We start from the raw sequence: 24,799 nt of genomic DNA, 5'->3' as shown, positions 1-24,799 counted from the left end.
ACTGTATGGGGAAGTTTTTAACATTCTATTATGTTTTTGTATATGCTGGAAGCTGCCCAGAGTGGCTGGGGCAACCCAGTCAGGTGGGCGGAGTACAAATAATAAAAAATATATCATTATCAATGCACTCAAAGCGATTAATAAACACACTAAACCAGCAATAAGGAAACAGCAGACACAGAGAGAAAATCTGCAACAAATACGTGTCTGAAGAAAACTTTCCAAAACCCACCTCACAAACAGAAAGAAAGGGAGCCTTTTGGATCTCTCCAGGGAGGGAATTCCATAAATGTGAGGCAAAAACACCAAAAAGGCCCTGTCCCTAGCGCCTGCCAGCTGTATTTCTAAAAGTAGTGGACTAACAGCAGGGCCTCAGTTGCAGCCTTCAATGATGGAGCTTGCAAAACGTACATCTGGTCACCACCCACAGGGTTACCTGTAATCAACCTGTTGGCCTATAGATGTTGTTTGACTACAATGCCCATCATCCCCAGCCAGCACTGGATGGGACTGATGAGAGTCGTCGTCTGACCCCAGTTTACAGCATCCTTTTGAATTCTGCTGCAAAATCTGTACAGTGGTACCTCAGGTTACAGACGCTTCAGGTTACAGACTCTGCTAACCCAGAAATAGTACCTCAGGTTAAGAACTTTACTTCAGGATGAGAACAGAAATTGTGTGGCGGTGGCACAGTGGCAGCAGGAGGCCCCATCAGCTAAAGTGGTGCTTCAGGTTAAGAACAGTTTCAGTTTAAGAACAGACCTCCAGAACGAATTAAGTTCTTAACCAGAGGTACCACTGTACTGCCAACATGACCCCTCTGGGCTTGCAAGCACACCGTTCCCTCTTAAATCATGCTGTTCCTTCTCAGTGTGGAATAATAAAATGCCCTTCTCACCTCGCTGTCATGGGGGGGAAGCTGGTGGAGCAGCTGGCGAATGCGGTACCTTTCCCCAGGGCTGTTGACGTAGGGGACTTTGTCCTCTGGGAGGCAGCTGAAGAACTGATAGACCTGGAGGTAAAGAGAACCATTAGTGGCTCAAATAGGGGAGACCAGAAGTGAAGCTCACAAGGTCTAGAGTCCTGCTGCCCAGCAGCCCAAGCAGAGGCCTTCTGCTCTGTCTCCAAATTTTCCAGGAGTCCAAGGAGGGCAAGTTCTTTATAGGAATGTTCAAAATGTGGAAGCGAATTTGGATTGACGCGGCGATCTCCTTCAGGCTACATCAGGCATGGCCAAACTTGGCCCTCCAGCTGTTTTGGGAATACAGCTCCCATCATACCTAGCTAATAGGACCAGTGGTCAGGGATGGTGGGAACTGTAGTCCCAAAACAGCTTGGAGGGCCAAGTTTCGCCATGCCTGGGCTACATTCATACCACATGTTTAAAGCAAAATGATGCCCCTTTAAACAGCCATGGCTTCCCCCCAAAGGATCCTGGGAAGTGTAGTTTGCTAAGGGTCCTGAGAGCTGTTAGAAGATGCCCTATTGCCCTCACAGAGGCACAGTTCCAGGAGTGGTTTAACTATCAGTCCTTCTTCACAGGGAACTCTGAGAATTGTAGCTCTATAAAGAGAACGGGACTCCTAGCAACTCTCCAAACAGTGCACAGGGAGAGCTACTCAGGTGCACCGGATAGAGACCACTCTGAGCTCATAAGCTCATAAGCATGGCCTCAGAAAAAGCACTCTCTCTTGGTCAACATGCCCCATGGGTTCTCCTGATAATCAACAAGATAAGCAGGGTAAACACCTTATACAATGAAAGCAATGGAAAGTCTTAAAGAAATGTTTCTCGGTAATCATCTTAAAACAGGAGCTGTGCTAATCAGATTACAGCCTGGCCTTGCTGAAGTGATCAGATTTCACAACACAAAAAAGAAAAAAAGGCAGCAACTGGTTTGTAATTAAATTGACACCGCCTCTTTTTTAAAACTTCCTACCATTTTGTTCTGAACAATCCTCAACTTTATTAAGGTAAAGATCAGACCAAATGACTTCCTTTAAAATAAAAAGTGCACCGATTATCCTAGCCTGAAAATTTTAGAACATCAGTTGACCCAGTAAATTGCTTCTGAAATTTAGAATATCACTTGATCCACTGATTTCAATGGGACCTAAGTACAACTAAATGAATCTGCAATTCTGTGCTCACTCACCTGAGAGTAGATCCCATTGAATTCAATGGGGCACACCTCTGAATACACTCCTATGGGGTTGCACTGCTAGTCTGGATCCAACCCAATGTCATCTTTGCTCTGGGGATGAGTGGAGGGACTGAATTTGCATCTTACAGAAGTAGTTTTTCTCCTCTCTAGAAATGTGTCCCTGAATGCATTCGATTAGTCCCCCTTCTCAATACACAAAAATTGCTGCCATTCACTATTATGGGTTAGTCAGAGAAGGAAAACACTTGCGACAAAAGGAAAAAACAACCCTTCATACGTTTATTTGGAACATTTATATACTGCTTTTCAACAATGAGCTCTCAGTGAAAAATTCTTACCCTTTGCAAGATAGAGGCTTGTATCCAATGTAGCCATCCTTCCAGTGCAACAGGACTTCACTCCCACTGTGAGCCCCCTAAATCTCTTCTGGGGTTCCCCTCCAGCCCCCCAGAGCAGATTTGAGGAGGATCCAGGGTGTGTGTGGTGGGAGAAGAGGAGGGAAAAATCCCATTGCACTAGTGGGAATCCTTGCACTGACAGGTCAAGGGATTTTGATACCACACACAGCCCATCATAGTTCGCACGTCATAGTAAGCCAGGAATAATCCATGGCTTATTGTCTAAGTGAATTGCACCTGCCTTTCTCCTTACTGCTTGTGATGGAAGGAAACAGACCACGATCCCTGGCTTAGCATTACATCTGAACTAGAAATTGTGGTTTGCTTTGTCCCAACGAACTATGATCTGTACTGAAGATTTGCTCCAGTTTATTGATTGTCATTTGTTGATATGAAACAGACCACAATCCTTGTTTGGGCTTAATTGTTCTCTCTGGATGCGAGCAAAGAGGAGATAAACAGTCCAGGCATTACAGTAAACCATTCACTGATTTACCATGACGTGTGAACATGTTCATAATGATTAGTATGCAAAAATGCACTGGGTGACTTTAAGGAAAGTAGACAAGTTGGATGTTATTACAGAGTGCAGTGGTACCTCGGGATGCGAATGGGGATCCGTTCCGGAGCCCCGTTCACATCCTGAAGCGAACGCAACCCGCGTCCGCACATCTGTGGGTCGTATTTCGCCGCTTCCGCGCATGCGCATGACGTCATTTTTACCACCTGCGCATGCGCGCGCGGCGAAACCCAGAAGTAACACGCTCCGTTACTTCCAGGTTGCCGCGGAGCACAACCCAAAAATACTTAACTTGAAGCACATTTATCCCGAGGTATGACTGTAAGAGTTTTAAATAAGTTTTTTAAGCTGATAGACGGAGAATGGGAAGTCTGTTCTTTTTCTTTCTTTTAGTTTTTCTATTAAAAAATGCTTGATATTTGATGTTATTTCTGTATATTGCTTTTTCTTTGTTTTTCGAGCTTTAATAAAAAATAGCTTTTTGGGGGGAAAGTTCTCTGGGTGACTTTGGGCCAGTCATCATCTCTCAGCCTAGCCTACCTAACAGGGTTATTGTGAGGGTGAATTTGAGGGTAAGGATTTATGCTGCCGAAGTTAGGCGATAAAAATATAACGAATGTCCTTCCCAAGTGCTTTCCTGACTGCACTTTCCTTTTCACCTGTTCCTAAGGGAAGGGGTTCTCCCTCCGTTCAGTTGTATGAAATGAGGGGAAAGGGGTGGGGCGATTCCCCCTCCCTCTCCAGACCAAATGGCCCTGAAATGTCTTGAGTGGGTGGGCAGAGGACTGGGCTCTCCCTAGAAGATTTTCCTGGTTAACCTGGAGCCTGTGGAATTCTACCCTCCAGGGCAGCTGCCTGCACTCCCTACCAGGTCGAATTGGCTCCTGTCTGGCGGTGGATCTAATTTAACTCCTTAAGGAGAACGGGAATCCTGGATCCCAAAGGCCAGCGTTTGTGTCTCGGTGTGGTTATTTACTATAGTCACCAGCCTCTGCTTTTCCCTCCCCCTTCTAACAACCAGCCTTAATAACACAAAGAGAACAGCTTGTAGTTTAAAGGGTATTATTATAATCTTAGATTATCATGACGTGGCCAAGGGTGTAGCAAGGCTTCTGGGTCAGAAAGGCCCAGAGGGGTTCATAAGAACTGCCTCCTCTTGACTTAGCAGGGCTCCAACAGCACAGAGCATATATTTTTCTCCTTCTGAAATTTACCAATTACTTCCTCACTTATCTCCGTGACCTCCTTCAAAGAGAAAAGCTACGTGACATGAAACTGCAGCTTTGAAGGCCTCCAATTTACGCTACAGCTTTGGAAGTCATTCCCTCCTCTTCCTGGGAACTCTGGGAACTGTAGTTCCAAGTTGGATGGGAAGGCAAGGGCATCTGACGTTGCTCAGGACACTCACCAAACTATGGCCCCCCCACCTGTGGATAGTGTGTGTGTGTGTTGGGGGAGCCATGACAGTCACACTGGGACAAAACTGAGACCAAAGTAGACAGTTTTGCATTTGAGGACACAAAACCCTAAGATATAAACATGACAAAAAAATTACCATAATTTTCCATCTATAAGACGCCCCCGTGTATAACATGCCCCCTATTTTGGGGGACTCAAATTTAAGAAAATGGGGGAGATGGCACAGAGTTGTTCAGCTTTTTTTGCAGAGGATTGCCCAGGGATGTTGAGCTTTTTTTAGGGGGGATCACCCGCACGTGTTGCAAAATCCACCTTCTGTCTGTCCCATCTCCGGAAGAAGCTGCCAATCACCCACCCAACTGCCGGAGCATCAGCCAATCAACAACACCTTTGATGCAGCAACCAATAACATGCACAGTAGCCACTGACAGCTGCAGCAGCAACCAATCAAACGTCCACCCTATGCACTACCAATGTATAAGATGACCCCCACTTTTTAGCATGATTTTAAAAGAAAAAACCGTAGTCTTATACACAGAAAAGTACGGTGATTCAATAATAAGCCTATTATTTGTTTGCAAATAATTTTAAAGATACAGTCATACCTTGGGTTACAGATGCTTCAGGTTGCATTTTTTCAGGTTACGGACCGCCGAAACCCGGAAGTACCAGAACGGGTTACTTCTGGGTTTTGGCGGTCGCACATGCGAGTTGCGGACGCTGCGGGTTGTGAACGTGCATCCCGCACGGATCACATTCGCAACCCGAGCGTCCACTGTACAGAAGTTCCAATCCTGGATCCCAAACAGACCCTGGTGCAGATGATGCTCTAGGGTTACCTGCTCAGGCTTGAGTCCTGGGGGCACCCAGGCGTACTCCTCAGAGGCGCAGCCAGAGTCGTCGTCTGAGATCGAGTGGCGCTGGAAGTCAGAGATGAGGCGGCACATCATCCTCTCCAAGTCGACAGGCACCATGCGCACCGCATGCTCCTCCCTTGGGCACTTGCAGTGTTGGCAGATCTTCCTGCAGAGGAAGGGAAACGTAATGTCTCCAGGGATACAGTCCCCGAACACCAACTAGACCCTGAGACAACCAAGCTGCCCAGCAAAGCTCTACTGCTGCCTCAAGATCCTCAACGCTTTGCCATAACTCGCCCGCCTGTTGAGCCCTAAGAGACACAACCCTGACAAATATAAAAGGTGCACCAAGTCTACACGGAGGCAGAGACCTCAAATGTCGCTGTGACCACCAGTTATAAGGGAAAAACAGGATGTTTGAGTAGCCGAATAGCAAGATAGGTTCAAACTTGATGGTGTGAAGAAAGCAGGGTGGTAGTGGGGGACCACTGTGCTAATTCATCCTTAAAGGTAAAGGTAAAGGGACCCCTGACTGTTAAGTCAAGTCGTGGCCGACTCTGGGGTTGCGGCGCTCATCTCGCTTTACTGGCCGAGGGAGCCGGCATACAGCTTCTGGGTCGTGTGGCCAGCATGACTAAGTCACTTCTGGCGAACCAGAGCAGTGCACGGAAACGCCGTTTACCTTCCTGCCAAAGTGGTACCTATTTTACTTTGACATGCTTTCGAACTGCTATGTTGGCAGGAGCTGGGACCGAGCAATGGGAGCTCACCCCGTTGCGGGGATTCGAACTGTCGACCTTCTGATCGGCAAGTCCTAGGCTCTGTGGTTTAACCTGCCCCACTCCTTCATGCAAATCCAGTGCAAGTTCCTACGTTTGTGTTTTACCACAGCCCCTGCAATGCAAATGACACAGACCACACTTACTTCCCGTGAATCACCCACCCCTAATCGCACTGTTAAGCACAAGTTCATCATGAGAATTTCTCCAGCCCCACAAAACGGGAACGCAGGAGTGGGGCGAAAGGGCCCCAACGGCAGGCTGTGCTATTCCTGCAAAACGGGGCCATCAGCTCATTAGAGAGAGAGGAAGGGGAGAGATTCCTGCCTGCCGTGTCTTACAGTCTCTGTGGGCAGCAAGACCACAGCGAGGCAACTGCGTGACAAGTGCCTGGAAATGAACGAGGACAATGAAAGATGCAGGGTGGGGGCTACGCCAGGGCGGGGGGCAGGGGGTGGGCGGAAATGAAGTGAGTGATGGAAAGAGACAGAAAGGAAAGGCTCTTCCACTCCACTGCTTTCCTGCTGCAATTCAATTTTTTTTGGGGGGGGGGGAGGCTGGATGTGAAAGAGAGAGAAAAATGAGTCTGGAGTGATGTGTCTGCAAAAGGAAGACATGAATGCGAACAGAGACGCAAGGGACAAATTAGAGCTACGAATAAGGATGTGGAATAAGGAGAATCCATAGTGACAGGAGGAAAGGGGGGAAGGTTTTAACTTGCTTATCTAGATTTCTGTTCAGAAAGGCTTGAGGGGCAGCAGGCAGGGCGCTAAGTACAAGACGGAAGGAACGAAAGGCGTGCAAGACAGAGCGAATCAAATCAGCAAGGTAGAAAAGGAGGAAAGAGATGCACACCCTGCAGTTTCTCTTCTTGCTCAGAAATCCATCCTGCCGTATTCAACGGGACTTACTCCCTAGGAAGGAGATGGCAGCCTGAAAGGCTGTGGATCCACAGGGGTTTGGATCCAACTGTGTTTCTCTGCCCTCTTGAATCCAGCGGAGGCTTCCATGGACAGCTGAGGGAGAGGCCATTTTTTGCTTATTCCCCGCTTTCCTTCTGCAGCCCACCTCCCCATATGTGCTCCAGGGGGTTGGGGAGCCTTTGAAGCAACATGGGAGGTGTCAAGTGATAGAAGGGACCCAGTTAGATACAACCCATGGCATAGGAGGGCAACACAGCACAAATAATCCCTAGAGGTCCAATAAACAGGGAGACAGTTGGGGAGGGGGAGATCTCACAGAGGATGGAGGGAGATTTGATGGAGGGAGGGAGGGAGGGACAGCACATTCTCCTACCTCCATCCATGCACTAGGAAGCCTGGGCACTGCTCTCCGCACCTCTGACACGGTTGGCCCCGGTCAGGGTCCTCCACCTCAGGCAGCTGTTGTGGGACAGAGGGACAAGAAGTCAGCAGCAGAAACATCAGTAGCACCAACATCCACCAGTATCACCAGATAATACCCGATACAGCCCTGTATCGGGAAGTTTTTAATGCTCAATATTTGACTATGTTTTTATAGATGCTGTAAGCCGCCCAGAGTGGCTGGGGGAACCCAACCAGATAGGAGGGGCATAAATAATACAATTGTTAGTATTATTGTGACAGTACACATTCACACCCGGAAGTCAGCATCTACCCATCTCAACAATACAAACACAAAACGTAGGCTCATAGTTAGTAGAGACTATAGAATAGAATAATGATATCATTCAAATTATAGGAATAAGCCAATCAAAGTTCATATGTGCAATATAACAGAGTGGTAACTGTGTTCAAAACAGATGTCTAAAGACAGTCTCACAATAGTCTTTCAAAAGTTTCAACAGAAGACGTCTCAAAGGTTTCAAAAGGACAGGGTCTCCAGAATGATACTACTGTTTTGTAATAGTCTTCATCAGCTGGAAATAAGATACAAGGCATACAACCGATAAATGATAACAAAACTGAGCTACCTCAGTAGTATTGGCTTATTCCTATAATTTGAATGATATCATTATTCTATTATATATTCTCTACTAACTATTAGCCTACAACTCGGGCTTTTAGAGGATCTCCTGGGCGCTGTGGCTTTCCCAGTCGCCAAGACCATGTTAAAAACTAGGCTGTGGGACATAGATCGCCAGGAACTAATCTCAGCTGCGGAAAAAACATGCTCCCCTCTTTATTTTCGACTCTCTTGGGTGCAGGAATTTAATCTTAATTATTTACAATTTTTGTTTAACCCACAAGAAAGAAGGGCCTTTTCACTGGCCAGGTTCAATTCTAATCCTTCTAACCTCCTTTGGGGCAGGTTTGTGGTTTTGGCAGAAGGAGATAGGATCTGCCCATGCAATGCCCACCTGGTGGAAACTCTAGCTCACATGGCCCTTAACTGTAAAATGTATGATGATCTCCGCCAACGATTTCTAGACCATCTATGTATTCCAACATGGAAACCAGAGACGGAGGTTATGCGCTTCTTATTACAGGGGAGAGACCAGGAGCTCACCAAGACAGTAGCTAAGTTCCTCTATTTGATTTTTTGTTGCCGAAGTAAGCTACAGGATCCTGCCCTTGCTGGAAACCCTCAGAGATGAGGTGGATTGCTCGCCTCTTCTGCCCTTTGGCGGGTGACTGCGCTGTTGGGGTGGCGACGAGATCGCACTGGCCTAGCTATTTTAAATGTATTCTGAATGTTCTTATGTGATGCCAATAAAGGTTACTTGACTTGACTTGACTATTAGCCTACGCGTTGTGTTTGTATTGTTGCGATTGGTTCTTATTGCAACACAGGGGTTTGTTTTTGGTTCAGCATCTACCCATCACCAGGACCGCTACCCATTCACCAGGTGTGTCACCAGCTCTGCCAATCTCGCCAGCACACCCTCATTGCTATGGTTTGCACCCGTTGATTGCGATCAATATGCAACCCCCATTTCCACCAGTATTGACACCAGCTCTGTCCATCTGCTCCCATCAGTCAGGAATCCTGAATAACCAGGAATTGGCAACCACACACCGGTTCCCTTTTGACACCAGCTGTCCACACCTTTGTGACTGTTCCCATCTTCAACTATATATTTTGGTAACTTGCTATGCATTTGCACAGACAGCGGCTAAGAAAGTGTTAACTAAATTTTACATGATGGTTCCTGAGATCAAGGAACTCTGGTTTAAAATACAGATTTCAAAATTGCACTGATTTTTTTGGGGGGGAGGGGGGTTTCTTAGAATTCCCAGGCAATGCTGGGTACAAGGCAGCTAGGAGAAGATATTTAGCATTAATTTGTTAATTACTGTGTTTATATCAGCATCATTTCTCCATGGAGCAAAAGTTGGTGCACGTGGCCCTGTGCCTCCTCATTTTATTCCAACAACAACCCTGTGAGCTGGGTTAGGCTAAGAGACACTGACTGGCCCAAGGTGAGCTTCATGGCAGAACCCACTCTGTGGCTGCTATGCTGTCTCTTGGAACAAGGGTCTGCTGTTGCAAAGCAGATTGCACGAAGCCTGCCCCTCAAACCTTCAGGCAGCAGTATCTTAAGCTTAGAGACATTTCTACAAGGTCCCTTGACTGCAGCCCCAGTGACAGGGGCCTGTACCAACATGGGCAGGTGCTTCCAAAATCAGGATGCCCGCGCATATTTGTTAATGGCAATATATTCCCTCACACTGGCCCTGTTCAGAAAGTGGAAGTGGGAGATGAGTTTCAGGCCCCTGGGCTCTCACTTGTGGGGTGCCTCAGGGTTCCGTCCTCTCCCCCATGCTTTTCAACATCTACATGAAGCCGCTGGGTGAGATCATCAGGGGGTTTGGCCTGGGTGATACCCAGCTCTACCTCTCTTTCAAATCAGAACCAGTGAGGGAGTGAAGGTCCTGTGTGAGTGCCTGGAGGCTGCTGGAGGATGGATGGCGGCTAACAGATTGAGGTTGAATCCTGACAATACAGAAGTACTGTTTTGGGGGGACAGGAGGCAGGCAGGTGTGGAGGACTCCCTGGTTCTGCATGGGGTAACTGTGCTCCTGAAGGACCAGGTGTGCAACCTGGGAGTCATTTTGGACTCACAGATGTCGATGGAGGCACAGGTCAATTCTGTATCCAGGGCAGCTGTCTACCAGCTTCATCTGGTACACAGGCTGAGACCCTACCTGCCCGCAGACTGTCTCGCCAGAGTGGTGCATGCTCTAGTTATCTCTCGCTGGGACTACTGCAATGCACTCTATGTGGGGCTACCTTTGAAGGTGACCCAGAAACTACAACTAATCCAGAATGCGGCAGCTAGACTGGTGACTGGGAGTGGCCACCGAGACCACATAACACCGGTCTTGAAAGACCTACATTGGCTCCCAGTACGTTTCCGAGCACAGTTCAAAGTGTTGGTGCTGACATTTAAAGCCCTAAATGGCCTCGGTCCAGTATACCTGAAGGAGCGTCTCCACCCCCATTGTTCTGCCCAGACACTTAGGTCTAGCGCCGAGGGCCTTCTGGCAGTTCCCTCGCTGCGAAAAGCCAAGTTACGGGGAACCAGGCAGAGGGCCTTCTCGGTAGTGGCACCCTCCCACCAGATGTCAAAGAAAAAAACAACTACCAGACTTTTAGAAGACATCTGGAGGCAGCCCTGTTTAGGGAAGCTTTTAATGTTTAACAGACTATTGTATTTTAATATTTTGTTGGAAGCCGCCCAGAGTGGCTGGGGAAACCCAGCCACATGGGCGGGGTATAAATAAATGGTATTATTATTATTATTATTATTATTATTATTATTATTATTACTACTACTACTACTCCTCCTGACTGTTAACCGCAGCAGCCGGAGACTCGTGGGTGAAATCCTGTCTGCACTTTGGCCTAAAGAAGGATTTGTAAGGAAGCTAATTTCCGTCTGAGAGCAGCAAGGCACTGTGGGAGAAGCGTAACTTCATTTGGGTGCCGGAAGCCACCCACAGGCCAGGACCTGCCTCAGCTCAGTTCAGCAAGACATAAACAGGCCAGATGTTGGCTTCCTGCCACCACAGGTGGCTGAGAAAGTGGGCAGCAAAGTGCCTCAAAAAATAATAATTGGGGGGCGAAACAGGGTAAAAGTGGAAAGGCCTTGATGCGGAACAAGAACTTTCCTAACTCTCCCTTCCTGCCACTTTTCATCCGTCCTGCCTCTTTGGTGTGGGTTTTCTTGCGCCAATGAACAGCTAAGATGACACACCAGGAAGGGGGGGGGGGAGAGAAGGTGCCAGGAGCCGCTCCCACTTCCCCCAAGGCAAGAATCGCTGAAGCAGTGCCTGGAAACTGGGCAGGAAAAAAATCCCTTTGGAAAAAAAGGCGAACCGAGCACGACAGAATCAAGATGGAGGCAGTAGAAAAGGCTAGCTCTGGTGCCTCAGTGAAACATTCCTGGCACCCCTGGACCCCCCACCCCAAGTCTGAAGTTTCACTTTTAACTACCTGCTGTCAACTCTATATATTGTTCTCATTTAAAAATATATATATGTGACCCATCTCAAGCTGTGGAAAGGCAGCACGAAACTTTTAAAAATAAGGAAAAGCAAACTAGGGAACCATGATCTCTACCTGGCCAGAATTTTTACCCATCTACCAGAATTTCAGTCTTCAAGTTTGCTGCCACAGCATAAAGATATAAAGCAAATGATCGTTTGTGTGTTAAACGCATGTGTTGTTATGAACAGAAGAGTGTACTCTTCAGTTTTGGGAAGCACTCTGTATATGCTCAAAGGCTCTGCCATTGCAGCAACTTGAAAAACGAGCTTGCCATCGGAAGGGAACTGTCTGTTCATAGAGAAACGAATGTGACCCTTTGATTCATATATAGCTATAGATATAGATGATATAGATATATCTGCTCAGGAAAAGGCCCCCTTACCCATGCTCACAGAGGTAAGGTTTTTGGAACGAAAAGATGACAGCCACCACCAGGAACAAGCAAAACTGTAACCAAAACTTATTCCGTGGTGCTGGAGAGATTGCACAGTATCCACAAGCAAGATGATTCTCTCCCCCTCACATCTGCCAACTGCTGCCGCTACCCATCCTCCTGCAGCTTAGAAGGGATTTCAAGGAAGGCGGAGATCTATTTCATCAGATGCAGCTTTGGGAAATCAAATCTGCCAGGGCTGACGTAATAAGCAATCTCCCCCCACCCCACCCCCAAATCCCAGATTTGGGATACATCGTATAGGACCCCTATGCTTTCTCCCACACAACAGTTGCTCCCTGTTCAAGAACCCCGCCACCCCCACCAGCCCTCCACCCACCCCATGGCCCAGCATGACCCCAAAATGCCTTAAATAATCCCAAGTTAACTGAAAGGGAAAGACTTCTCCTGATCCGTTATGGCAGGATTTGGGTCTGTGGCGCTCCCAGCTGCAGAGTTGCACCGAATTACGAATTGTAAAGACAGAGAACCCTATTGAACTCCTGCTCCTACACAATCTCTCTATCCTTTTCTCTTGCTCAATCTCAACCCGCCCACCAGCCCCATTCGACACCTACACACACAATTTTGTGAGTCTCTGGGCCCAATTTCACCTTTGGATCTCCGCCCGCTGCCAATATCTTGCTCCAAAACCCACAACTACGTTCCAAGAAAAGTAGATGGAAAACAGAGAGGAGGAGCGGCACAGTCGGCAAGTAGCCTGTTGGGGAGGCAATCATGTGGGGTTGAGCTTTATGCACCCACAAAAGGTGTCCACTGCAGCTGCCGAACTGCACCTGTCAGCCCCAAGCCCTCAGAACCAAACAAGAGGTGTGGACCTAACCTGGATTGCTCTTGAACAAGGAAACCAGGTCAGCCAGGAGGCCAGTCAGAGAGTTAACAACCTGGTCCCCATCCACCCCAAGGCAAAGGCAAGGCAGGAAAACAACAGAAACCTCCACTCCCATGGACACCCCAACACTGGGACATGAGCACAACAAATTAAGGGCTACAGGTGAGCATTCAACTAAGTCTTAATTAGTGCAGACCCACTGAAATTAAGTTAGACGCATTAATTGCAAAGGGGCTGCTCTGAGTAAAACTTAGCCCTAGCTCTCCTGCTAAAGGTCTGCAATAAGTCCACCTGAAGAAGGCCCTGAGATGACAGCATCTCCACATCTGTTGCCATGGCTACAGGGGAGCCTTCTCTTGTCCAACACAACCTTCCTATTTCTTACTGCTGGTGCATCATCTCCTTCTGGGCAGCTGCAGCGTAGGAACCTTTGCTGTATAATTGCCTCGGTTGTCTTCTCCAGGAGCAGCACAGAGTCCCCATCACCCCAAACCCAACCTTCACAGGCTTGATTTCTCATTCCCCACCTTATTTCCCTGCCTTTGCGTCCGGAGAGATCTCTGCCAGCTGCGATCTTCACTCCTTCAACTCCACGACTTTGGGGTTAGCTGCCGAAAAGTCACCTGCTCTCTTAAACACCTCCGCCCATTCTCTCTTTGCCCCTTAGGCCTTGGTTGGAGAACGCCCTCCCTCTCACAGCACAACTCGCCACCTTTCTACCTCTTCTGGCAAACCCCACCTCTTCCATTAAGCCTTTGGTTTAACTCCTTAGTCCTCATCTCCAGACTCCAGCTGAAGAGAAGTTAATAGCACCAGTGGGAATTCCACTCCCCCCACAAGCTTTGCAGTCATTGGGGTGGGGATAGGGAGTTTGCAGCTGGAGCAGGAAGAGATTAAATCGCCTCTTCCTGTGCTGCGGACCCCAAGAACAGGGCAGGGGCGGATGTCTGTAATGAATCGCACACAGAGGCAATTTTAAACGTTACTTTGCCTGTTAACTCATTTAGTGTCAAGAGCGTCATGGCACTTGACTAAGGGGATACAAGATGCTATAAGAACAACACAATCCATACATTGGGGAAACTCAGTGTCAGCCATAGCGGCAAGATTTAGGGACAGACGTATAACCTCTGCAAAATAGGAATTGAAGAGACGAAATGTTATAATTTTTGTAGAAGCTCCAGTAGCTCAGAGACCCACAGAATCCCTCGTGAGCCCTGGAAAATACCCCAAAGCATTTTGGATCTCTTGGCAATGTGATGCTCCACAGCTACCAGCTAATACATGCAATTATATTTTTCTGTTCAGGCCTTGGAGAGCCGCCGTCAATCAGTGCGGACAATACGGGCCTAGATGGGCTAATGGCCTGATCCAGTAGAAGGAAAGTTCCTATGTACCTTGCCTATAACGTCTCAGGTTTCAGAGCACTGATATATCAAGACTATGGTTATATGCTAGATATAAAACAACCAAAGGCAGCATTTCATAGGAATATGCAACATATTTAAATGTATTAAAATAAACACTTTCATATTCCCAGCCACCAACTGCTTCCCCACCTGCCCACAAAAGCAAAGGTTAGCATTGTCTCTGGTGCGGCCTTCAAGAAGGAAGTGGCCCCATGCAATAATCTATCCACATGCCATTGCTGCTCAAATTTAGGACAGGGGTGGTATGTGCAAGCGGACGCTCTTGGTTATTGGCCATGATGGAACATAGGTGTGGAGGTTGTGCTTTAGAGGTATACAGGGACCAAACCATTTACACTTAAGTAAATTTGCTGCAGTCCTCAAGTAAGCTGACTTTACTCTTGCATGGCCCACTCCAGAAATTTCTTTTAAAGCCATAAAAATGCACACCCAGGACCTCTTAACAGTAAAGGCAGCGGTAGGCAACATGGTACCCTACAGAAGTTGTTGAACTACAACCATGATGGCCAGGGCTGATGTGCACTGTAGTCCAGCAACATCTGGAGGGTTACTCCGGAGATCAGGAATAGCTAGTCTGGTCCTTAAAATATGCTTTTGTTTAGGAACAGTCTTCCTTGATGAAACCAAAGCCTCTCTATGACATTCTTTGCAAGAATCCCAGTATCTCAGTATCTAGCAAGCACTGTCCAAGTACCTCATGAACACTTTTTGAGGACTCTGCAACACAGTACCCCATAGCACCTCATTAGGGCCTTAGAGGGCCCTGGCACCCCAGAGTAAGCCATTATAATCACCTTGGGTAACAGCTACAACAATTCTGATCAGAATTCCCTCAAGTCATCAACCACAGCTTAGTTTCTATAGGATGTGCAAGGTCGCACACACCACAGGAACCGACAGCGTTTTCTGCGGCAGCAGTCCTTCCATGAGCTGGGCAACACATTATCCCACAAGGCTCCACACTGCTCTAGAGAACACCTTACAATGTTTGTAGGCCTCAACCTTTCTCAGCATCTTCTCTGGTCCTTAGAACAGAGAGGGGAAGCGATCCTGGTGCCATATAACTCCTCTGAAATGCCTTGGGATGCCAGTGCAATGGCACAGCACAGGGGCCCACTGAACCCTATATTGCCCAGAGTCCCAACATCTGTAGCAACCCTTTAATAACTCTTAAAACACATACTCCCCATACCTCGGTGTCCCACTAAACCCTTAGACCTTAACATCTACCCCAGGGGTCAGCAAACCTTTTCAGCAGGGGGCCAGTCCACTGACCCTCAGACCTTGTGGGGGGCCAGATTATATTTTTGGGGGGAGCGATGAACAAATTCCTATGCCCCACAAATAACCCAGAGATGCATTTTAAATAAAAACACACATTCTAATCATGTAAAAACATGCCAATTCCTGGACCATCTGTGGGCTGGATTTAGAAAGCAATGGGGCCGGATCTGACCCCCAGGTGTTAGTTTGTCTACCCATGATCTAACCTATATTGCTTTCACAGCCATCTCCTGCAACTCAGTACCCCATAGCATCTTCTGAGCACAGGAAAGGGAGGCCCTTGCACCACATAGGTAAAGGGACCCCTGACCATTAGGTCCAGTCATGGCCGACTCTGGGGTTGTGGTGCTCATCTCGCTTTATTGGCTGAGGGACGTACAGCTTCCGGGTCATGTGGCCAGCATGACTAAGCCGCTTATGGCGAACCAGAGCAGCACACGGAAACGCCGTTTACCTTCCCGCTGGAGCGGTACCTATTTCTCTACTTGCACTTTGACGTGCTTTCGAACTGCTAGGTTGGCAGGATCAGGGACCGAGCGACAGGAGCTCACCCCATTGCAGGGATTCGAACTGCTGACCTTCCGATCGGCAAGCCCTAGGCTCAGTGTTTTACACCACAGCACCACCTGTGTCCCCAAGTAGCTCCATAGAAAGCCTTATTTATGGTACAACAGTCCTTTTAAAACTCTCACAATATGTCAGTGCAAAATATGCCCATGCCTGAAGTGGTTTTTTTTTAGCAAGGCTGTTGTGACAGAGGTGAACTTTATTAACAAATTAAAAATTAGCACAATGCTGAGATGGTATTCACCTAAAAGTTCTTGAAGAACTCAAATATGAAATTGCTTGATCTGTAACAAAAACATGCAACTTCTCCCTAGAATTGACCTCTGTACCTGAGGACTGGAAGGTGGCAAATATAAAACTATTTAAATAATAATAATTGGGGGAATCTAGGAAATTACAAGCAGATTAGCTTAACATCTGTTCTGGGTAAATTGGCGGAAATTATTAAAGATAAGATTATCAAGCATATAGAAGAACAAGCCTTTCTGAAGAATCAGCATGGCTTCTGCAAAGGCAAATCCTGCCTCATTATCCTCCTAGAGTTCTTCAAAGGTGCCAACAAATCTTTGTAGAAGCTGTGTTCTTGGGTTTTTATACAGTTTTCACAACGTTTCTCACAAAATCCTAATTGCACTTAAACCTTATCGGGGTCTGAACTAGTGATGCCAGACCACAAAAGAGGCTGTAAGGTTGTGAAGGATAAGTCAGTGAAAATGCTCAGTGGCGTAGCGTGGGGGGTGCAGGGGGGCCGGCCGCACCGGGCGCAACATCTGGGGGTTAGGGTTAGGGGGCGCAAATCCACGGGTTAGGGGGCGCAAATTACTTGCCTTGCCCCGGGTGCTGACAACCCACGCTACGCCACTGAAAATGCTGTCTTGACATGTGGCAGCTGTGAAAAGGATGAATTCCACCTTAGGGAATCATAAGGAAAGAAACTGAAAATAAAACTGTCAATACTGAAATCCCCTTATACAAGCCTATGGTAGAACTACACTGGGAATAAGGTGTATAATTCAGGTTGCAAAAACTCAAAAGGATATTGTGGGGCTAGAAAGGATGCAGAAAAGTGAAATCCAAATGATCAGAGGACTGGAGGGCAGTGTTTGGGGGTTGGAAAAAAAGGTGAGTAAGGGGTGGGGATATAACACAGGTATATAAAATTACACCTAGCATCGAGTCAGCGTATAGAAACAAGCTTTTCTCCCTCTATTATAAGATGAAGGGAGGGAGATTCGCGACAGACGAGAGGAAATTCTGCTTCCCACCCTGGAATGCACTACCACAACACGTGGTAGTGACCACCTAGGTGGCTTTTTAAAATGGACCAGACAAATGCATGGAGAATAAATCGACCCGCGGCCCCTGGCCACGACGGAGATCAGAAGCAGCCCGCCGGGGAACAGCAGGCGCTGGAGAGGCCGGCTGCGCTCCCGTCCGGCTCGGGGGTCGCCTCCTGTAAGGAACAGGATGCCGGGCGAGACAGGCCTCAGGTCTGATCCGGCACAGAGGTCCCGATTCCCTCGGAGACAATTAGCCCTTGGGGAGAGTAAATGGGGGGAGCAACGCCCCTTAGGGACCCCCCTCTCCGCCCTCCGAAACCCCCTTCCCCCGATCCTGGGGTGCCTTTGGCCCGCCCGCCCCTTCCTGGCCAGCCAGCGCTGCACCGGCGCGGGCCTCGTCGGCGTCCCGGCAGGCTGGCTCCCCGCCTCGCCTTCCCCGCCGCCTCCGCAGGGAGAAAGACTCACGGCTCGGGTGGATCGGCGCCGCCGCGACCCGCGCTGAAACATGGCCCCGATCCCGCCGTCTCCAGCGCCCGGGCGACGCGCCCACCTCCAGGCTCCCGCTTTGCGCCCGGGCGCTGCGACGGCGGCGGCGTTGCTGCTCTTCCCTCCCCGGGGAGGAGGTGCTGCGTGCCGATCCCTCCCCGCAGCCCGACACCCGGGCCCGCCCCTTCGCCTGCCCTGCGACGCGCAAGGCTCCCGTCCCTCCTCCCCGCAGGATCGCCCTCTCCGCGCGCCCCTCTCCTCCTACCGGCTTCTCCAGTTTGCTGCTGGAGGCGCGCAATGGCGAGGCTCTGCAGCCGGACAAGAGCGCAAAAGGATCCGGCGAGCGATCCTCTGCGCGCGCGGTGGGGCGGCCTCCCGGGAAGAGGTCAGGGACCACCCGCCAGGCAGGATTGAACCCCCGAGTAGCAGGTGGCTTTGCAGTGCGCCACCAAGCTGGCCGGGGCTCCTCCAGTCCCTCCAGCCCCGTCCTCGCCGGTCCTTTCCCGCTGTCACCTCCCATCCATCACCCTCCTTCGACCCCTTCCCCGCACCCTTTCTGTGCCCGCTGCTGTCACTTCCTATCAGCGCGATCCGTTTTCCCTTCCTCTGGCCTCGCTGCCACATTCTTCCTATCCAGACCCCCAGCCACTCCTTCACCCACCACCTATGAACAAGGCACCTGCCCTCTTCCATCCATGCGTTTTTACGGGCCTCCTCGGCTCTTTACCTACAGAATATTAAGATGTCTCGTTCAGTTTGATTACTTTAGCCACTGGCCCCTAACAACGTGCCACGCGGCACGAACGAATAGCTTATTTAAAACGCTGCTTTTCTCCTGCTTAATTTGCAACATGATGGTAAACAAATTCAGAGTCAAATTTTGCTATAAAACACACACACAAAAAAACAGATAAAGGCACTTTAGAAGATATCCTAGCAAATTTCAATATACAGACCAGTAATGGATTTTTAGTGTACCTGGGAGAGAACTTCTTCTCCAGCTCCGTGACTGTGGACTCTAATAAACAAAGAGCGAGGAAGATCTAAGACAATTACTATCACTGCAGCACAAGTGAGACTTTTATGGAATCCTACCAAGTCTGGGCTGTTACCAAAGATGGCATCATTTGGAGACTTGCCAGTGTAAACTCTCTCCTGAAGCAATGTTTAAGTATATACTTCTAGCCCATATTTGTACTTGAGCATATTAAAACAAGGGAGCGAGCAAGCCTAGATTTGCTAATGGATGCCATTATAATTGTGAATAAAAACATCTTGGGAGTATAATTTTAAATTCCATCTTTGCAGCCTGCAGGTTACACTGGAGAAGATGGCAAATCCCTTCCTCTGCAGGAGATGAATCATATTTTGATATTACCTACTACTGTCATCACCAGCAGATTTGTTCGGCAGTATAATAGGTGGAACATTGGATTTGGATGGACGAAGGGAGACCTGGGTTCAAATCTCCACTGGGTGAACTTGGCCCGATGAGCTTAGCTCATTACACTGTGAAAGCTGCGAGAAAAACCCTGAACTCCAGGAGGAGTAGCAGGATATAGGTTGCATGCACACCATACAATTAAAACACCTCTCAAACAAGAATCCTGGGAGCTGAAGTTTGTTAAGGGTGCTGGGAATTGTTTCTCTGTTAGGGGTAAACTGCAGTGCCCAGAATTCTTATGGGGGAGATGTGCCTTAAATGGGCTTTAAATGCACTGCATGTAAAAATACGTACATACAAACATACATACAACAAACTGGTGGACTCAATCTAACACAGAATCAAGCATGCTGTTTCAGACTAGCAGCCAGTAAAGAGTGTAAAACACTATAAGGGACCAATGCTTATACAATAGTACCTCAGATTACAGATGCTTCAGGCTACATACGCTTCAGGTTACAGACTCTGCTAACCCAGAAATAGTACCTCGGGTTAAGAACTTTGCTTCAGGATGAGAACAGAAATCATGTTTCGGCGGCACAGCGGCAGCAGGAGGCCCCATTAGCTAAAGTGGTGCTTCAGGTTAAGAACAGTTTCAGGTTAAGAACGGACCTCCGGAATGAATTAAGTATGTAACCCGAGGTACCACTGTATGTGCGATGTCAGTTCACAAAATGAATTGACCCTGTATAGATGTTCTAGCTCCTTCCCACTTCTCCCTTCCCATCTAATGCACAAATCACACATTTTCCAGAGCTTGAAGGCAGGGATGCAAATCCACAAGGGAGTAGTGGTAGTTATATTTGCGTACTCCTAATACCTCACCTTTATCGGGCACTTTATGTACATGGCAGTCTATAGTAGTTCACGTACATCCTATGTTCTCGTAGCAAACTCAGTCCTCTGTCTGTGGATCATTATGTATCTGTCATGGCACCATCCACTTATTAGAGGGAGGCATCCCTAGGCTTGGATAAACCCGGAAGTCTGCAGAAGTACCAAAAAAAACCTTCAGGGAAAAAACCTCTAAGTGGATTGGGATCCATCCCAAAACAGTCCAGTAGGGACTGAGCATGCTCAATGGCCCTGAACAGGGCTGCCTTCAGATGTCTTCTAAATGTCAGATAGTTGTTTATCTCTTTGACATCTGATGGGAGGACGTTCCACAGGGTGGGTGCCACTACCGAGAAGGCCCTCTGCCTGGTTCCCTGTAGCTTTGTTTCTCGCAGTGAGGGAACTGCCAGAAGACCCTCGGTGCTGGACCTCAGTGTCTGGGCAGAATGATGAGGGTGGAGATGCTCCTTCAGGTATACTGGGCCGAGGCTGTTTAGGGCTTTAAAGGTCAACACCAGCCCTTTGAATTGTGCTCGGAAATGTCCTGGGAGCCAATGTAGGTCTTTCAAGACCAGTGTTATGTGGTCTCGGCGGCCGCCCCCAGAATGGTGTATCCTGGAAAAGGGCACGGCTGGCTTTTGTTTGCAGTAAGCAGCAAATAAATATAACAACAATAACTGCATCTGCAAATTTAGAAGAAGAAAAATCCAGTGCCAAGGAAGACTGGGGCTGGGGGGGCAGAGCCTGGAGCAGCTAGAGGAGGAACAGCAGGACAGTGGCATCAGGCTCCGCTCCGCTATTAGGCAGAGTGGGGCCACTGTCTCAGGAAATGGATGCATTTCCAAGTGAACTACTCCATATCACACAATGTATGCCTTCATCCCTTGGGAACTCCCAAGCGGGGGCAAAACTAGATTTTGTTTTGGCCCCCCACAACTCACATTTGCACATGCACACACACACATCCGCAGGCTGGGAGCCTCTGGAGGCTTCGCCCAGTGTAAAAAAACCCGGCTAGCCCTCCTGTAGCTATGGCTCTGCTGCCAAGCACCTGGGGACCAGCACAGGCATCACAGAAGCCCCACCAATCCAACGACACCTTTTGGAAGAGGAAATTGCCCCAGTGGGATTGCCTAGGTCTGAATGGGGGTGGGGAGAGGAGGCCCTTTTCAGGCATGCGCTATTGCTAATTGGATAACTGCAGCAACTTCCAAGAGCAAATGAGTCACCGCCATAGATTAAATCATCACAGGTAATAATAAAAAATATGTCAGCTGAATAATAGTTTGGGGAGGCCCTGGCTGAGAGGGGGAGCTTCTCTGATAACCTACTTCCACCATGTGTTGGAAAGTGGAACTGCAAGCATATTAGTATGGCAGCCCACCAGGGTCTGGTTCACCCCTTTGGACCGTATAAAGTGACATTAGCCAGGATAACAGATTAATAATCACAGATAGAACTTGCTTGTCACCTGATGCAAACACAAAACACTGTTTCCAAATTTACAGCAGGTGCTGGAATGGGCTGACTGCAGGAGGATGAGATCCACAACTTTGAATGCTTTGAGTTGTTGTTGTTATTATTATTATTATTATTATTATTATTATTATTATTAACTCCACATAGAAAAGCAGCAAAGAAGTCAATGGTCTAGGTGACCAAATCTTTGTCCTTGATGATGTGTTAGATTTCTCTTTCTCTTTGTGGGGTTTTGTTGTTGTTGTTGTTTGTTTGTGTGTGTGTGTTTATTCCCTAAGCTGTAGTCTGAAGTGGTCCAGTTCGTTCTTCTAGAAAGTGGCAGCAGTGGTGGGGAGATGAACCTTCTTCCCTCTTGATTCCTTTTTCCTTCTGCATGGTGTTGATTATATTGTGAGCCTGCAGGCAAAGAGACTGTCTCATCTTTTAATATAATATACATCTTTTAAGGGTAAAGGGACCCCTGACCATTAGGTCCAGTCGTGGCCGACTCTGGGGTTGTGGCACTCATGTCACTTTATTGGCCGAGGGAGCTGGCGTACAGTTTCCGGGTCATGTGGCCAGCATGACTAAGCCGCTTCTGGCGAACCAGAGCAGCGCACAGAAACGCTGTTTACCTTCCCACCGGAGCGGTGCCTATTTATCTACTTGCACTTTGACGTGCTTTCGAACTGCTAGGTTGGCAGGATCAGGGACCGAGCAACGGGAGCTCACCCTGTCGCAAGGATTCGAACCGCCGACCTTCTGATCGGCAAGCCCTAGGCTCTGTGGTTTAACCCACAGCGCCACCCGCGTCCCTATACATCTTTTAACATGCAATAATATACAGTGGTACCTCAGTTACATACACTTCAGGTTACAGACTCCGCTAACCCAGAAATAGTATCTCAGGTTAAGAACTTTGCTTCAGGATGAGAACAGAAATCATGCTCCGGCGGCGCAGCAGCAGCAGGAGGCCCTATTAGCTAAAGTAGTGCTTCAGGTTAAGTACAGTTTCAGGTTAAGAACAGACCTCCAAAATGAATTAAGTACTTAACCCGAGGTACCACTGTAGTTGTAGGCATTTTCTAAGGCTGCATTCACACAGTACCTTTAAAGCATATCTTTCCCCCACCCAAGAACCCTGGGAATTGTGGTTTGTTATGGGTGCTCAGAATTGTAGCTCTGTGGGGAGTAAACTACTGTTCCCCAGATTCTTTGGTGCAGTGTGTCTTTTTCTTCTTTGACAATCACCTGTAGCTGAGTAAGATTGTCTTCCATAGACATGGTTTTAACAATAAGTCCATAAGTAACTGTGGAGACCAATTCTGGATCCAAACGTCCTTCCACAGTGGGGACGTTGGTTTCCGGGCGGGAGCTGATCACGATGTGGATTTGCCAAGCGTGCCTTCCTCCAAGCACGTTTCTCCCTTGCATCCTGAGTTCAGGTTTCTCCAAAGCCCATGACACCTTTGGGAAAGGCTGTTCTCCAATTGGAGCGCTCGCAAGCGTTTCCCAATTGTTGGTGTTTATATTACATTTTTTTAAAAATTTGCCTTGAGACAGTCTTTAAACCTCTTTTGTTGACCACCAGCATTATGCTTTCCATTTTTAAGTTCGGAATAGAGTAGTTGCTTTGGAAGACAATAATCAGGCATCCGCACAACATGACCAGCCCAATGAAGTTGATGTTGTAGCATCATTGCTTCAACACTGGCGATCTTTGCTTCTTCCGGTACAGTGGTATTAGTTTCCCTGTCTTCCCAAGTGATATGTGCAGATGACAGCTTATTGAACGGAAGTTTGGGGGGGCGGTGTGCAGGCAGAGGGAAATTAAACAGGTAAAGCGCATTAGGATAATGCATCCTCATTCCCAACAAGAGCCAGTGTGGTGTAGTGGTTAAGAGCGGTAGACTCGTAATCTGGTGAACCGGGTTCGCTTCCCCTCTCCTCCACATGCAGCTGCTGGGTTACCTTGGGCTAGTCACACTTCTCTGAAGTCTCTCAGCCCCACTCACCTCACAGAGTGTTTGTTGTGGGGGAGGAAGGGCAAGGAGAATGTTAGCCGCTTTGAGACTCCTTAGGGTAGTGATAAAGCGGGATATCATGGGACGTGGGTGGCGCTGTGGGTAAAACCTCAGTGCCTAGGACTTGCCGATCGCATGGTCGGCGGTTCGAATCCCCGCGGCGGGGTGAGCTCCCATCTTTCGGTCCCAGCTCCTGCCCACCTAGCAGTTCGAAAGCACATCAGAGTGCAAGTAGATAAATAGGTACCGCTTTATAGCGGGAAGGTAAACGGCGTTTCCGTGTCCTGCGCTGGTGCTGGCTTGCCAGAGCAGCTTCGTCACGCTGGCCACGTGACCCGGAAGTGTCTCCGGACAGCGCTGGCCCCCGGCCTCTTAAGTGAGATGGGCGCACAACCCTAGAGTCGGACACGACTGGCCCGTACGGGCAGGGGTACCTTTACCTTTACCTTTTAAAGCGGGATATCAAATCCAAACTCTCCTTCTTCTTCAATGTGGAAATGCAGCTTGAAACGGAGTGGGGACAACAACATCGCTGTTTTAAGCCACTAGCACTCACATAACTTTTCATAAGAAGCAACAGGGTGGAAGCAGGATATATTTATGTACTGTGGCTTACGTTATGTGGAAGAACACAGAAGTGTGTGCACAACATCTCATTGCTAACACTGATGCGAAAAGCAGACTCGGGTGAGGAAGCCCTGTTTCAAGGCATCGTGTCTCCAATTTTTCCTCAAGATGGTGCCGTTGTTGTCATCACCTATCACAACAAACACATTTCACAGGGTGTGCCACCAAAGTGTTTGTGAGCGGCCCCTCTTCATTTGTAGTTCTGACTTCATGGTTTCCAAAATATAAGGGAAAGAAAGATTGCTTCCTCAAGCACCTGTGGAGAAAAGTGTGTTCTGGAGGAGAGAGATGCAACAAATTATCACCCGTTATTTATACTGTGCTTCTCAGGCATCATACAAATATTAAAACAGACGTGGTTTTGCCCTCAGGTTTACAATCAAATAAAACACAAAGGGGAAAAGGAATTAGGAAGCTAGAGGAATAACAGGACAAATGGCCATCAAGAAAAAGAAGGATCGTGAAGA

General features: G+C 48.2%; 1 protein-coding gene across 2 annotated transcripts in view; it reads right to left on the bottom strand.

Annotated features, from left to right (window-relative positions):
• PRICKLE3 (prickle planar cell polarity protein 3) overlaps positions 1-18,141 on the bottom strand; it is a 33,442-nt gene extending 15,301 nt beyond the window's left edge. The window contains exons 1-4 of one of the 2 annotated variants that reach the window (XM_083593295.1): positions 17,925-18,141; positions 7,434-7,519; positions 5,341-5,524; positions 899-1,012 (exon numbers count right to left, since the gene is read on the bottom strand). In XM_083593295.1, coding sequence (XP_083449421.1) covers positions 899-1,012; positions 5,341-5,524; positions 7,434-7,519; positions 17,925-17,966 — 426 coding nt within the window. In that variant the 5' untranslated portion in view covers positions 17,967-18,141. Of the gene's footprint in view, positions 1-898; positions 1,013-5,340; positions 5,525-7,433; positions 7,520-13,425; positions 15,191-17,924 lie in introns of those variants that run through there. The other variant, XM_083593296.1, reaches the window with a different exon arrangement.
• Between the last annotated feature and the right edge of the window lie 6,658 nt (positions 18,142-24,799).

The sequence above is a fragment of the Podarcis filfolensis genome, assembly GCF_964270895.1.
Source record: "Podarcis filfolensis genome assembly, chromosome: 17".
In the NCBI taxonomy this organism is placed as follows: Eukaryota; Metazoa; Chordata; class Lepidosauria; order Squamata; family Lacertidae; genus Podarcis; species Podarcis filfolensis.
Note: the sequence above shows the minus strand (reverse complement) of the source record. Positions and strands in the feature narration are given on the sequence as shown.